At 36.7% G+C, this 16,608-nt stretch overlaps 2 protein-coding genes across 4 annotated transcripts in view; one reads left to right on the forward strand and one right to left on the reverse strand.

Annotated features, from left to right (window-relative positions):
* Positions 1-15,335, reverse strand: part of elp3 (elongator acetyltransferase complex subunit 3) — a 28,923-nt gene extending 13,588 nt beyond the window's left edge. The window contains exons 1-9 of the mRNA XM_042504030.1: positions 15,189-15,335; positions 14,736-14,835; positions 13,255-13,393; positions 12,312-12,382; positions 11,028-11,091; positions 10,649-10,717; positions 8,991-9,145; positions 1,478-1,639; positions 1,180-1,306 (exon numbers count right to left, since the gene is read on the reverse strand). Coding sequence (XP_042359964.1) covers positions 1,180-1,306; positions 1,478-1,639; positions 8,991-9,145; positions 10,649-10,717; positions 11,028-11,091; positions 12,312-12,382; positions 13,255-13,393; positions 14,736-14,835; positions 15,189-15,210 — 909 coding nt within the window. The 5' untranslated portion in view covers positions 15,211-15,335. The remainder of the gene's footprint in view (positions 1-1,179; positions 1,307-1,477; positions 1,640-8,990; positions 9,146-10,648; positions 10,718-11,027; positions 11,092-12,311; positions 12,383-13,254; positions 13,394-14,735; positions 14,836-15,188) is intronic.
* Positions 15,336-16,127: 792 nt separating this feature from the next.
* LOC121955276 (kinesin-like protein KIF13B) overlaps positions 16,128-16,608 on the forward strand; it is a 57,313-nt gene continuing 56,832 nt past the window's right edge. For all 3 annotated transcript variants that reach the window (XM_042503146.1, XM_042503147.1, XM_042503148.1), the window contains exons 1-2: positions 16,128-16,218; positions 16,346-16,437. The gene's annotated coding sequence lies outside the window, so the exon portion shown is untranslated. The remainder of the gene's footprint in view (positions 16,219-16,345; positions 16,438-16,608) is intronic.

A 16,608-nucleotide genomic window follows, 5' to 3' on the forward strand; every position in this document is an offset into this window, starting at 1 on the left:
TCCAAAAAGAAAATTGTTTAAGAAGAACAGAATGTGCCCTGAAAGAAAAACTACAATGAAGACACTGTGACACTGTGTCCTGAGTCTCTATCCAGTCGGTCCATATGAAAAAGCTGGACAAACAGCACAGCACATCCATTAAGACATCAAGTCCGTCTAAACTGATTCAAGCCTGGAGGCAAAGGTTCAAACCCAGAAAAGATGGTGGAACACAAAACCAGAAACATTTCAGGGCCTTGGCTGTTGCCAATGCAGAGGCATAACTAGAGATACCGCCACAAAGCTGTATGGTTCTCCCTGTCTGTTTCTGAGAGATGACCTTGAGTAATGGCCAGAGAAGTGCTTCTGAAGATCATTATGAAGTCACGGATTGACGTCTTGGATATGAAATTTCAGACCTTTTTCCTTATATCTTTGAGACATTTGTGTGAAATTTCAGTGTGAGTTCTTGAGTTATGGCCAAAAACATGTTTAATGAGGTCACCATGACCTTGACCTTTGACCTTCAAACACGAGATTATAATTTTTTTCATTCTTAAGTCCAAGTGATCATTTGTGCCAAATTTGAGAACAATTTCTCACGGCTATCTTCAAATTTAGTGTTAACAAAAATTAGATGGACAGAAGGTCACAGTGACTTTGGCCTTTAAAAACCAACTTCAAATCACCTCATCATTGTGTTCAAGTGACTGTGTCAAATTTTAAGAAATTCCCATAAGGTGTTTTTGAGATATTACTTTGCCAAGAATGAGACAAAGGAAAGGTCACTGTGACCTTTGACCACCAAACTTTAATCATTTCATCCTTGGGTCCACTTAAATGTTTGTGTCAAATTTGAAGAAATTCTCTAAAGGCCATCTGCAGATATTGCATTCTTGAGGAATGAGAAGGGGTGCAAGGTCACAGTGACCTTTATCTTTGAACAACAAATTCAAATTAGCTCATCACTGAGTCCAAGTGGTTGTTTGTGCTAAATTTAAGGGAAATTCCCTCAAGGTGTTCATGAGATATAGCGCTTACGAGAATGGGACAGATGGACAACCTGTAAACATAATACCTCCGGCCTTGGCTGTCACCAGCACAGAGGCAAAAAAAACAGACTTCCCAAACCTCACTTACTGCTAAAGTTATAATAATGTACAAACAATCTGTCAAAAAATAACAACAAGTGATGCTTACAATGAACTGCTCCACGTCCCTCTCCATGCCCACATTAGGCAGATCTGGCATCATGTGGGCCACTACTTTGAACCCGGCGTCCTTTGAGAGGTGGAAAGACTCGCACACAGCTCGCACCGTGTGGCCTCTGGAAAAAAGACATATATACAGGTACGCTGTCAAATTACAAAGCCTGGAGGTACAAAAAAAAATTAAAAACATAATCTATCCATCACAAACCATCAGACCAGCTGCTATCACACCGTGTCTGCTTCCTTATCTATATCCGTCCGTTCGTTCTTGCCCCCGACCTACTGACCTGTTGGTGTCTCGGGCCACGTCTTCATACACGCTCTGGACTCCTATCTCCAGCCGGGTGCAGCCGTAGCCCAGCATGTCGCTGAGGTGTCGCTTCAGGCAGTAGTCCGGCCGCGTCTCGATGGTGATTCCCACACACTTGGTGTTACTGCGCTCAGAGTACCTGCAGGACAAAAACATCTCTGTCATTTAGGTACATGTTATTTCTGCTCATAATGTGTTGCTATACCTCATAATATAATTCTGGCTTCAACAAAATAACTTTTTATTTTTTTTATTTGACTATTTAGTCTCATTGACCATGCTGGAGTGTTATATATGCTGGGATCATTAAGCAACATCAATTTACATGCTGGGAGTTTGTACGGCTCATTATCCACACACTAACCTCACATTAAGGACACACTAATGCAAGAAAGGAAACAGAGAAGAGCGAAAAAATGTTTGCAAAGCAAAAAAATGTGAAATGAGACATTAATGAGTGTTTGCTTTGTGACAAAGCAGCAAGGTAAATACTGAATTATGCTGTCATTCAGAGGTCCTCAATGTTAGGAGAAAGACATTACGGCACCTGACAGGATATTAAGTCATACTTTTGCTGTATTAATAGATTAACATTAGTACCTACTTTATAGTTCTTAAATTCCTGAGCAAACTGAACTAATTTCTTTCAAAAATGTGGGAAGAAGGCAATGGACAACAAAAGAAGAAATGACCCAAAATTTTGCAAGAAACTAGTAAAAAGTGAAGAAAATGACTAGAAAATTAGTTTTAAAAATGTAAATGTAATACTTGTAAATGTAATAATTCTGTAACATAATTTTAAATATGATATGAAATATAATATGATTATTAGAAGTAAAGTTCCCTTGACATTTTTTTCTTTTTTTAGATTTTTTTTCCTAGCTTATTTAAAAATAATTTTCTAAACCTATGTATTTCTTGTAATTAGTGGAACATTTCTTACCAAGTTGCTTGTTGCCTTTATTTGCCATGTTTCGAGCAATCACAGTAATCTGTGAAATTCCTTGTAAATTATATTGTTTAAAAAACAAACAAAAAACACACACACAAGTAAAAGAAAGGGAAAAAACAGTGAAATGACCTGGAAAAGGTGCTTAGAAAACTAAATTCTGTAAGGTAATTTTTAATATGAAATTATTATAATTTTAAATATTGTTTTTTTTTTCATTTCTCCCCTTGGCTTACTTCCTTTAATTTAAAAAAATAATAATCAGCTTAATCTACAATTTTAAAAGAAGATTAAGATATTTTTTTTAAAGAAACTGCCCCAATTTGCTTAGGGTTCAAAGGTTTAAATACTAATAAAAATTTCTGGAGGAAACCCAAGGAAAGTGATGTCAGCCAAGGTTTCAAGGGGTCAAGGTGGCTATGATCAATATTTCTAAAATAACAATGGATTAAATAACTGTGTCTAATGGTAAAAAAAACTGTCTTGTGATGGAGCCACAGACAACTTAACTCTGCAGTTCCCCTCAGCTCTGGAACGTGTCTTACAGCTCATTGGAGTCAGCAACTGTTTGTTCACATGCTAACCATATTGACTACATGAGCTGGTAATATGTGCTGTGTTTCCACCATGTTACCAAAACCCCAAATAGGAAACTACAATTACCACCATACAGTTGCATGCCTCATGCCTTGTGATGTCAAAGAGAAATTTTGTCACAATCATCGTATGTATCCTTGATTTATGGTCAAGAATATGATTTGTCAGGTCACACTGACCTTGACCTTTGACCACCAAATTCTAATCAGTTTATTTTTCAGTCCAAGTGGAAGTTTGTGCCAAAGTTGAAGAAATTCCCTCAAGGCATTAGTGAGATATTGTGTTCATGAGAATGAGACAGACAAAGTCGCAGTGACCTTGACCTTTGACATTTGACCATCAATATCTGATCACCTCATCGCTGAGTCCAAGTGGACGTTTTTGTCAAATCTGAAGAAATTCCCTCAAGGCATTAGTGAGATATTGCATTGACAAAACTAAGACAGATGCAAGGTCATAGTGAACTTGACCTTTGACCACCAAAATCGAATCAGTTCATTTTTGAGTGAAAGGGGATGTTTGTGCCAAATTTGAAGAAATTCACTCACGGTTTTCTTGAGATTTCACATTCACAAGAATGGAACAGACATAAGCGAGAATGTACATACGACACTCTGAAAACATAATGCCTCTCGCTACACATATTAGGCTTTAGTGGTATTAATACTTCACCTTCATACCTTCCTGGAATTTTACAAGGGTATATGGTATATGATGGTATCAGCGTGCAGTAGCTGATATGTGCTTTAAAGTTGTGGAAATACAGTTGTTATAACAGCAGGCAGCTCTGCAGCAGTGCCGCAAAAAAAATGTAATTACATATACATATAACAGATCTGAAAAAAGTTCTTCTAATTATAATAACAATGTCACAACTTTTAACAGGTAGTTATGGCAATTATAAATATATATTTTTACCTAGTTTTTCTTTTCCTACACATTTCACCCTTGCTTTTTATTTTTATTTTTTAATTTACAAATTTCCATTTGGAACATTTCTCACAAAGTTGCTCATTGCCTTTTTGCCATGATTATGGAAGACATCACACCAATTTGCTCGGGATTTAAAGGCTTAAATACTTGTAGAAGGCATCTGAACGCAGCACAGGAAAAGTGATGTCAATCCAAGTTTCAATGGCTAAAAAAAACAGTAATAGAAAAAGACATGACTTGACAAAATGTCTGTAGTAGACACAGTACAATCCTTTATTATTCTTTTAATCTCGAGACCAGTATTTTCTGAACTCCATCCGCCTGACTCAACTGCTACTTCTAAACTTATTTGAGTCACTGTTTGAAATCGCAAAAACAACAGAGGCGAAGAAAAAAAACACATCTCATCTCCAGCACACCAGCAAGCTGTCATTTTCTCCACTCCAGCTGCTCCAATGACCATTAGCGCCCCTCATGCCAGCACATGCTCCCTCTGATTCTGTATCTGCTGGCAATAAATGTCCATCTTTTACAGTCTGCTGGCTGATTTACACCAATTACAGGAGTTTATGCTTCAGAGAGGACGATCACATTGTATAAGATGAATCAATAAAAAGTCTATTATCTCAGGCGATTATCTCGAGGTATCTTGCTGCTGTGATCAGATCGGGAGCGAGCTGAGCATGGTGACAAACACACTCACCCTGCGCGCACCACTTTCTTCCAGGAACAAAAACACGTCTCACACACACACCAACACACACATAGAGGCAGAGATAAGGGCTGTACCCAGCCGAACCAAGTGCCCCCTCCTTCACAAACTGAGCAGCAGCCACCACAATTACCACAATCACAGCATCTTAACGAAGAAAGCTGATAGCAGAGCAGGGCAAACTCACACCTACAGGCCTACACACACACACACACACACACACACACACACACACACACACACACACACACACACACACACACACAGTGACAGACACATACAAGTAGAGACACACACTCACACAAATTGTCCTCTCTGGTCTTATCGGACTTTAGGGAATTAAACGGCCCCCGCTGACAAACAAACAGTGAAAAAGCCATTATTTGGTCAAATGGTCTGTATGACGTCTTCATCTCTTCAACAAATGGGTATTTCTGCTTTGACTTTGAACCGTCTCCAAGTCATCTGAAAAGTTGCCACACGTCCATACTGAGCAGATGTGCGGCTAAATTCATTCAAAGCTGGGTAAGTGAGAATCAATGAAAGTAACTGAGGAGGACTCACAGAGAGCGTCCTCACTCATTTTCCACCTGAATTCTGAATGGTTCATTCAGCGGTTTAATCTGTGGAGATAATCACCAGAACTTAAAGGTCCAGTGTGGAGGATTTATTGGCATCTAGCGGTGAGGTTGAAGAACTGAAACTTTTTCCAGGTGCCAAGTGTGTAGGACAGTGATACTTATTTTACGGTCTGTGGACCAAATCTGGGACCTTATTGGGAGCCAGGTGGCACCCCAATCATTTTTTTAATTGACAATAAAAAATAAAGTGATTCACACTGGGAAATGTTTTTATACTTTCAATATCCACAAGGTGCCAGAGTTCACAAAAAAGCATCAAAATGCAGCTTATTTGTCAATCCCCCACACCCCCCAACAGTCCTAGCCAAGACTTTAATGTCCTAAAATCCAAGAGACATCATAAATCCTAGAAACATCCTAAAATCCTAGAAATGTCTCAGAATAAGAGAAATGTCCTAAAATCCTGAAAACTTTCTAAAATCTTTCAAATGTCCTAAAATACTAGAAACATTAGAAAATCATAGAAAGCTCCTAAAATCCCCCAAAACATCCTCAAAGCCTGGAAATGGCGTAAAGATCGACAAACGTCCTAAATTCCTAGAAATGTTCTAAAATCCTTGAAATGTCCCAAAATCCTTTAAATGTCCTAAAATCCAAAAGATGTCTTATAACCCTGTGCTAAAATTAAGCTGTTATACCGCTCTGTTCAAAGCCAGACTTTATTGAGAAAAAACAGTTATTTAACGTTGCTGAAAACAGGAGCTGCTGGCCTTACACTGCCCCGATCAGTTAGCTTTTTTCATGTCAGTGTGTGACTTTGCCAATTAAAAGGGTTAGTTTGAATTCACCAAAGACACACAATAACTAACGAACTAACTGATCAAAGCAGAGGCACACCCAAAACCATAAACTGAATGATGGACGACTTGACAGCTACCCCAAAGTGAGGCTATTCAATCTGGATCGCCCCCTGGTGTCTGACTGCAGTATAGGTCATAAAGCCCTCCCCTCCATGTTAGTGCATGGACACAAGCCAAACTAAAAACTCAAAATACACACCAAATACATTTTTTCCAAAGATGGTTTCTGTCACTGAAGGTTGTTCTCATCACCCTGATGTTTGTTCAAATGTTTGTTTTTGATGGTAAGTTCAGTTTAATCAGTTATTTAATTTTATAAAAGGGGGCTTTTCTGCCATGATTGACAGCCGTGACTGCCAATCTGTGCACTTAATGGAGCTGCTCACAATTAGTCAGATGGGTGTTTGGGCGGGAACTCCACAATTGCGGATATTGCTACTGCACAGATGTGGGCTCTCAATGGCATCACCCTTGCAAGATGGCACGGCCAGATCTCAGATATTTTAACCTCACTTCAGCATAGTGGGGGTAAGAGGGGGGGGTGCTGTCCATCTTTTTATACAGTCGATGATCGAAACCATGTTTAGCGAGTTAAAATTACTGTTTTTCTCAGTGGAGTCTGGTGGCTTTGATGAGAGCATAGATGGAGTACGGAAGCTGTACAGAAGTTAAAACTGCTTCCCTGTCAGAGCGGGCTGTCTAACACGGTCAGTGGCTAAAACACATTTTGTTGCCGACCCCTTCACAGCAGTAGATTGTAAAGCTTTCGTGTCAAACTCCAGTCTGCGTCTTCCTACTAGGAGTGTGCCAACTGACATCTACGGTATGCAATACACAGACTTTGAGTACCCCATACTATAAAATCCCAAATTATCGCTTGAATAGACAAAGGGGTGAGGTCCAGCGGATGTAAACACAACATAATGTAAGTGCTCAGAATACAGTCCAGCACTCCCCATGTTGCAGAGTCCACAGAGAGAAGGTGTGTTTTTGGCACGCGAATGGTTGGGAGGATGAGTGCAGAGAGGACAGGGATGTAATGCTTAATTATAGTCTCTGTTTTTTATTGATGTTTAAAAAATGTCAGGAGGCATCAACTTCACAGGGCTGAAGCCAGGAGTCAAATTATAAATTATAGTTGAAAGACAAAAACATTAACTGAGAGTTTTTGTAATTAGGTAATTAAGTCATTTATTAATGAAAATCCAAAAACAATTCTCTGGTTCCAGCTTGTCGAATGTGACAGCTTTCCTGCAGCTTAACGGCGAGTTAAAATGAAAGACTTTTTAATGCCGGAATGACATTTCAGACCAATTTTAGAATAAGCATAACAGAGAATTTTGGCCAATTCTTTATTGAAGCACAAAACATGTTTTTTTTTGTCTTGTGGTGGAGACGAAGGTAGAACAGAAGAGGGAAATGAAAGCTATTTTTTTGTTGAGTTTTTTGTTGAATTTTGTGTGCCTCATGCTGCATATCGGATTGCACTGCTTTGACTCCATTGTGCCAAGTTTAACCCTTTGAAACCTGGCTTGATTTAATAAAATACATGGGTAGGAGGCAATGAGCAACAAAAGAAGAAATGACCCCAAAATTAGCAAGAAACCTGTAAAAAATGAATTAAAAAATTGCCAGAAAATAAGGGAAAAAAGGAAATGAATAATTCTGTGACATAATTTAAACATGTAATTATGAATAACAAATGACCCAAAAAATAGAAAAGAAAAAGAAAGTTAAAAAAAGGAAAATAAGACTTGAAAAAAGTGATTTAAAAAATTATAATAATTCAGTAAATTGATGTTGTCCCAGGTTTCAAATGGTAAAAAAAAACATTTTCATAAAATACACAAAGCCTCATATACACTGCCTTTCACCGTTTTCAGCCATGCAGTTAAATCTTGGTTAATATCCTTTTTTTTCATTTGCACTAAAGGTACAGTGACAGGCAGAATCTAAATATGAGTGCTGTCGGTTCTTCTGTCCTTGAAAAAAAACAAGATATTTGAAATATAGATGGCATTTCTCTTTTTTCCTCTTTTTTAAAGATTTTTGATCATTAAGATTATATTGATAAATATAAAAAATACCCCACTGGCGAATTGATGATAAAAATAATTATTAAATAACAATTACCACTATAGTTATTTACTGCCATACAATTAGCTTTACAAAATGAGACCTTTTTTTTAAATTTTCAGTTTCTGAAAGTACATCTTGATATGAGGAAAATCTCCAGCAGTAAAGGAAGGCAACATGTGTGAATGTAAAGACAGTTCTACAAATGGTACAATATCTCCCTCTGGTGGATGCTATTGTGGACTATTCTCACATGTGGCACTGGGCAGCTGAAACGCACAACACATACAAATACTCAAAAATAATGCCAAAATGTCTGTCACGTTGCTCCAGAACTGTATCATTTTAACTGTAACTCCATGTGTTCTGTTGTGTTAACCATCACCTGTCATATTGCATTGCATCTATTAACCCTTTAACCGCTTTAATATTACACACTCGCTCTGTGCAAAAAATGTGCTTCTCAAAATAATATACATCAATATGATTTTCTACTTTTATTGTTTTGTTTTTTTTTTTAAACCAATGTCAGTCCTAACTATAAATATCAAATATTCATTCATATTCAGTATTTTAACCTTTTGAATGCCGGGTTTTTTTCATGATGCCATTATGTTTTTAGATTAAAAAAAAAAAAAGAAAAAACACATACAATTTGTTATTTTCGATATCCTAAACGCTAAGTCGATTTTTTTTTGGATGATGACAGCCTGGGACATGTCAGGGATTTGCAGCAACATTGATTGTGACAGTGCACCTAGTGGAAAAAGCGTGTATTTTACCTGACGGCCTCGGCCACATTGTTGGAGGTGTGTCCTGACAGGGCGTCGTGCAGGTTCCTGATAAAGTAGTCTCTGTACTCCTCAGGCAGCGCCATGAAGGTCCCGCCCATCACTATGAACTCCACTTTATCCACGCTGTGACCCAGCTGCTTCAGCTGCGCAGCACACACAAAACACAAAGCTGGTAACACTGCTATTAGATAATACTGAGACATTTATAGGCTGAAGTACAGTAAAATAATGTTCTCCCAAAACAGTTATTATAATGATAATAATATCAATTTAAACTTTAAACAGCATCTGCACATGAAACCTTTGACTCCTGGAGCAACATCACTTTTCTGTGCTGCTTTCAATAACAACAACGTGGCAAAAAAGGCAACGAGCAACTTGATAAGAAATGTTCCACAAATTGCAAGATATTGGTAGATTTAGAAAATCATTTTTTAAAAAGTTAGGGGAAAATGTCTAGGGAAAACGCTTGGAAAAAAACAAACAAACCTTATATTCATAATAATCATAACTACCTGTTTAAAATTATGTTACACAATAATTGGAATTTCTTAAGCCCTTTTTTCAGTTCATTTACTAGTTTGTTTGTTTTCCTTTTGTTCTACTTTCAGGGGGAAAAAATCTAGAGAAAAAAACTATATTTAAAGCTAGTTTTCATGATAACATTATTTAAAATTATGTCAGAATGTGTTTAATGTTTCAGTAATTGTTTGCAGGTTTTTGTAAATGACGATTATTATTATGTTTATTTTAGAATTTTACCTCTTTTCAGGTACTTGTTGCTCTTTGCCTTTTAATACTGTTTTTGAAAGAAATCAAGCCAATTAGCTCAAGTTTGAAAGGGTTAACAGACTTCATACAGCCTAAACTCAGTGAATCAGATGAGGAAGCTGCAGAGTGAGACTCAGATGGCCCATTTTCCCACACAAACTGTTGCTTTAATGGACTGAGTTGCTCCTCTGCATCATACTAATGGTGGCCATAAATTTAAATAATGGCATAATTGGGGTCAGGTCTCTGCAGGCGGGTAAAAGCCGTGACACCCATTACTGTGTTATAAATATGTGATCAAAGGTTATGATTTATACATGTATGCAGCCAAAGACAATCACTGCACAGAAGATGATTTGGAGAAACAGCAGTTTAAGCACCTTGTGGCAACTTAAAATATCAAACTGCAGCATTGATTAGGTTTTTAGATCTTTTTTTTTCTAGCATTGATGTTGCAGAATTAAGTAAAAGTACACATCAGTGCTGATTAGCAGCACAGCAGAGTATGAATCATTAAAACGGCACTGTTTTAAATGTTTGTCCTTATTCTAGGCTTGGGTGGCATAACGGTATACTAGTGTGTTTTTCAGTACCTAAATACAGGCACTCCTCGTTCTATTATACTCATTGTATGTAGTGCACAGCATGCACCACCAGAGCTCAGTCTCTGGTCTCTACTGGTGGAACAGGCAGGCAATTTTAAAATATTACAAACGCAATAAAGAGGACAGTTCCCACAGCTACTAAACAGAGGTATATGTGTCAAGCAACTACATTCAATGGATTTTTGTGAGATTCTGAGCCACGCCTAAAATTAAAGAGCCATTAAAAAACACAATAAATGAGAGTATACACAGAGGGTGCACCAGACTGACCTGCTCCACCCGATGTCTGGTCTGAAGGTAGGGGTCATAACGCGCTCGGATTGCTCTCATGGACGTTGGCTAATAGAAAGGAAGCAAGAGAAAAATCATGAGAGGTAAAAAAATTCAGATCTTAAAGTCAAAGCTCACCCCAAAAAATCAACCCGATTACTAACGAAGGGAAAATATTTCTCCCTTTGTGACACAATGAAAAAAAAGTCACTATATTTATAATAAGTAACACATCAAGGTTATAGACAGCATCACAGTAAAAAAAGGGAATTTACAGAAAAGTAAGGCATTTTTTCTAAAGACAAACCAGACATGACTTTCAGGAGAGTTCTGTGTGGATGTACACTTACAGGAAGGAGGCAAAATGAGACCGCCTTACCTCATAGCCAGTGTAGGACTGTGTGGAGTACTCAAAGTCAGAGTCAGGTCCACCAGGACAGTAGCTGCCAGAGAAAGTATGGAGAGTTGCTTTACATATTGGAACAACAAATTAATAGGCTTGTGATAATTAAAAAAAAACAAAATTCTCTAAAGCAATAACATGTGTAACCCCTCTTACTAGTTTCATCTGTCCTTTGACCTGAGCCTGTACATATAGTAATTAATATGAAATTTTAAAATATATGAAATCAAATAAAATAACTTATTAATTAATATAGCACCTTTAAAAGCAGTTTTTACACATTGCTTTGACAAACAAAGCAAAGCACAGACAAAGAAAAAACAAAAGAAAACCCAAAGACAATAGCAATAAAAACCAAACAAAGGGCAGACAAGAATTAACCCCTTGAAACTTGAGCAATTAAGCTTGATTTCTTTCAAAAACATGAAAAGAAGGGACCCAAAAATTAGAAAGAAATTAGTAAAGTTATCAGAAAATAACCTGAAATTGGAAAAAAAAATTGTAAATGAGCAAAAAGTTGAAACGACATGAAAAAGTGCTAAAATAAAACAAACAGTAAATTATAATAAATATATGTTTTGTAAATATATAGTAATAAATGTAGTTTTCTTGATATTTTTGATCATTTTCTAATAATTCTCTCTCTCCCCCTGTATTTTTTGGGATAACTTTAAGGTCACTTTTTTCTTTTTTTTTTTTTGGGGGGGGGGTGTAGTTCATGTCAAGTTACTGAGGTATAATGCTTGTAAAGGACGTCTAAACGTCTAAAGCCAGCACAAAAAAAACTGATGTCAGATCAAGTTTCAAAGGGTAATGGTAAAATTAAAAAAACACATTAGTGACAGAAACATGTTAACAAACTACAATACAAAGTAAAGGCAGTAAACAGAAAATATCATTATTATTATTATTATTATTATTATTATTATTATTATTATTATTATTATTATTATTATCATCATTATCATCATTGGAGGGCCAAGAATAAAATAAAAACATACGTTGAAAAAAAAACATAGATAAATTAAAAGACAAATAAATGAAGATGACATCACATAAAAGCAAGTCTATAAAAATAGGTTTTAAGAAGTGATTTCAAAGAAGTCACTGATTCTGCTAACATCAGTAACATAATTATGTTCTGCTCATGTCTACAGTGCACACATTTTAATTAAAAATTTTAGCTCATTTTCTGCAGAAAAAAAAGTAAGTAAACCTAAAAGCTGCAAGATTTTAGGACAGAGGAAACCGTTCACTTACACACAGATATTTCCTGTGAAGGTGATGTGTGGACATCGATGTGGTTTGCACATCACAGCTACCACTGCAATCTGGACAGAAGACACAAGTATTGACCCCAATGATTCCCTGAATATAACATGTATGAAAACAATCACGATAATCACTGTCAGTGTGAGTATGCTGTAAGGTCATGACTTTCTTTACTCTGTTTCACATTCTCACATGAAAGCACCTTCCTGTAGAGCTGAGCTGCATCACCTGAGCTGACTGCATAAACATCTGTAGAGTCTCGTTCTGTTAGGTAGTTATTAGTCAAAAATGTCAAATGACCCAAAATAAACTCTGAAGTTTAACATCAGACACATAAGCCAATCACACAATACACTGCAGAGATGTCACATTGTTTATGACGGTGATACCCAAACTACAGTCTGCGGGTCCAATCTGGCCCCTGATAGGGTGCTGATTCACGATAAAAATAAAGTGATTCACACTGTGAATTGTTTTTGTACTTTTAGTATACATAAGGTGCCAGGGTGCACCAAAAAAGCATCAAAATAGAGCTCATTTATCAAAAAAGGGCCAGTGAAGGATCCCTCACACCCCCGACAGAGGTCCTTGCTGAGCCCCTAATGTCCCACAATCCAAATGTCGTAAAATCCTACAAATATCGTGAAGTCCTAGAAATGTCCTAAAATCATAGAAATGTCCTAAAATCACAGAAATGTGTTTAAATGCTAGAAATGACCTCAAATCCTAGAAACGTTCTAAAATCATAGAAATTGGCTAAAATCCGACTGTCTGTTTATGACAAGTCACTTATATTATTTAGTCACAAGTTATTTCAAACACTTGGACTAAATGGTAATCACTTTCAACAGTTTGGGTCGAGCCTCACAGAGCTCAGCATGATCCTGCTGACTCCAGCTCAGAGTAACAGACAGATATGAGGGCTACATACTCCACTGGCAGTGCGGATGGGTTTGGCCTTCAGTTTGGGCACCAGAGCTCGGCGGTACTGTGGTGGAACAGCAGCGATGATGTCTACCAGTCGAGGCTGAGCTTCCAGTCCATATTTAGCTGAAGTCTTAGTCTTCACTCTTTTGGAAACAGAATCAGAAAAAAGTCTAGTTCACACAGAAGGAGGAGAGCATGACTTTAATCATTCTGAATCCTCCCATTTATACAGAGACATACAAGTACAGTTCAAATCACACACATGTAAAAACTGTGTGAGGCAGTGCTGGACTAAAGAGTAGCAGTTAACAACATTAAAAAAGTCCGCAGACTGTAGCTCCCTTATGTGCATTTTTATGACACATCCACAAGTGTCTTTACAAGCTTATGCTCTTCTTCAGACTTGTTTGATATTAAAAGGCACCATCTTTAAATACCACAGCTTAATTATACAGATTACCACTGGATGTGTCTGTGCACTAACCAGTGGTGGACTATAACATAAGTACATTTAGTCAAGTACTGTACTTAAGTACAAATTTGAGGTATTTGTACTTCATGTGAGTATATTCTTCTATGTCACTTCATACTTTTCTCCACTACATTTCAGAGGGAAATGTTGTACTTTTTACTTGACTGCATTTCTCTTAACACTTTAGTTATTTTACAGATGGAGATTTTTTTGCATTAAAAAACATGAGTTCATAAAATATGATGTTTTATTATAAATTAATTAACCAAACAGCACAGGAGCTATAACTGGTTGATTAATCAATGAGTCAACTGACAGAAAATTACTGACTATTTTGACAACCTTTTTTTATTACTTCAAGTTATGTGGTTTATATATATATATATATATATATATATATATATATATATTTATATATATATTTATATTAATTTTTTTTATATATATTTTATTTTTTTGCTGTAATTCTTTGTTTCGGGGGTGTTTTTTTCTATTTTTTTTTATTATTCATAATTTTAAGTTTGTTTAGGTGTTTTTTTTATGATCTCTTATAATTTTGAGTTTATAAGATTTTTTTCTATATTTCTATATCTGTTTTTATTTTTTATTATTGAGTATTTTGTGGTGTTTTGTTTGTTTGGATTTTTACTTTTGTTTTTTTTTCTTTTAATCATTTTTTTTTTTTCCTTCCCACTAACTTCAAGTGTTTAAGATTTTTAAAAAACATTAATTTAAATAATTTTGAGTTTTTGGGTGTTTATCTATTTATTTTAGCCAATACTGAGTTGTTTTTGTTTTTTGTTTTTCTTCACTGGGTACTTTAATATTTAATACCATGTGTACTTTTTCCTTAATATATTTACTTACTTTTATAGAATTTATAGAATAGAATGTTCACTGTAGGGTAACTTGTAAATGAGTGTCTTCACAATTTGGTTTTAGTACTTTTACTAAAGTAAAGGATCTGAGTACTTTTTTTTTTTTTTTTACCACTGGCACCAACCAGAACTTACTTGTTGAGGTTGATGTCTTTGCCCTCCTCATGGGCTTCAACCAGCTGCTTGATGACATCAGCGATGGTCATCATCATCAGCTCAGCTCGGCTCAGATCACCTGACAAAGATAACCGGTACAATGAGATTACTATTACTTTAGTAACGTTACTGTGGTGCAGCTCAAACAGCTCAATCTCTCAGCTCCAGCTAAAGCTAACGCTAGCTACCTATCATACTGAGCCACAGTACAGTTTATAAAAGGCTACTGTCAACAACTGGATAAATTCAGGCTTTAGCACGGAGTATTTTTCACTAAATGTAAGAGTCGCTTTAAAGTTTAAAGTTTAAGGTAGTTGTACGGAGCCTCATCGTGTTATGAGACATCCAGTAAGCATTAGCAACAAGCTGAAGCAAGCCTAGCCACTTTACAGAGCCGTTTCAGATATATTTAACACCTTTCCACACACTCACTCTTTTTCTTTGGCTTCCCCATTTCTCCTTCTGGGCACACAGTCCAAATACCAAAGGGAAGATGCTGGGTTTGGGAATTACATCCGTTTTTAAGCCGAGAGGACTGTCAGAAGTAGTAAACAACTCCACGTTGCGTCAGAACACGGCTTCCGTCGTACGGCAGTTGAAACTGTTGTAAAACAGCGTAAACGCGCTTTACGTCTTGCGCTGCGTTCAGACGCCTTACTTGGCAAGAAATGTCCCACAAATTGCAAAAAAATTTTAGTGGATTCAGAAAAAATATTTTCAAACAAGCAAAGGGAAATGTCTTGGTAAAAGAAAAAGAAAAAAGGATGGTTGTAATTATTATAATTACATAGTTATAACTATGTTAAATAATTATTATAATTCCACATTTTCTTGGTCCGTTGTTGTTTTTCGTCGTTTTTTAAAAATGTAATCTTCAAAATTCATTTTCAGGTAATGTTCTTGTACTTTTAACTAATTTCTTGAAAGTTTCATTTCTCCCTTTATTATTATTATTGCTCACTTTTTCTATTTTTTTTTTAACTTTCTATTTCGTTCTTTCCTTTTTATTCCTTTACTAATTTCAGGTATTTTTCTTCTCCTTTTTACTAGTTTCTCTCTAATTTTGAGTTAAATGAATAATACTGTAATAACTGAATAAATAAACCTTTAGTTACATCCCACCGCTGCTAAACGGTTCCGAGGCTGAAACAGGAGCACAGTTTTATTCCTGTTGTGTAGGTTTAGTTACTCGTTAGTTTTACTCGTGTTTCTTAACGTGTTTTGGACAAAACTCCTTGAAGGAAAAGCGCAGACTTGTAGAACATGTGGATCCACAGTGTGGCGCTGAGGTCCCTGTCAAACCGCCTCTGTGTGAGCGGAGCAGAGCTGTGGAAGTTGCAGCTCGCTAAATCTCACCGTAAATCCCTTTAGCTGCGAGCCGACATGGTTTGACTGCTCTCTAAGGGGAAGTTTCAGGAAATGCAGCAGGTGGAGGAGCCGAGGGAATGAACTGTGTACTGTCGTAAGTGACTTGAAAATAGTACCCGGGGTTTGACAGCACACCGCACCGGGTTCACTTACATTTGTCATGATGAAAACATAAGGTTTGAGCCCTCTGTGTGTGTGTGTGTGTGTTTGCTGCTGTCCAGCTCTCGTTAGCGTCCTGGGCTAGCTGCTGTGTTACTTGAAGGTGCCTGTGGGAAAAGTCGGACAGAGAAACAACTGCGCACTCTTTCACACGGTTTGTTCACTTCTTTTCACAATATGCTTTATACTTTAGCATGTTTTGTCTTCATGGACGTTTTCATAAGCTGTTTGAAGTTGGGTTTTAGTATAACTAATGTTTTAACACGCAGGAGTCAGTCGCTGACTGAGTGTATTTATAGATATCTCACGCCATGAGGCTGTTCAG

Source organism: Plectropomus leopardus, chromosome 16, assembly GCF_008729295.1.
Source record: "Plectropomus leopardus isolate mb chromosome 16, YSFRI_Pleo_2.0, whole genome shotgun sequence".
Lineage (NCBI taxonomy): Eukaryota > Metazoa > Chordata > Actinopteri > Perciformes > Serranidae > Plectropomus > Plectropomus leopardus.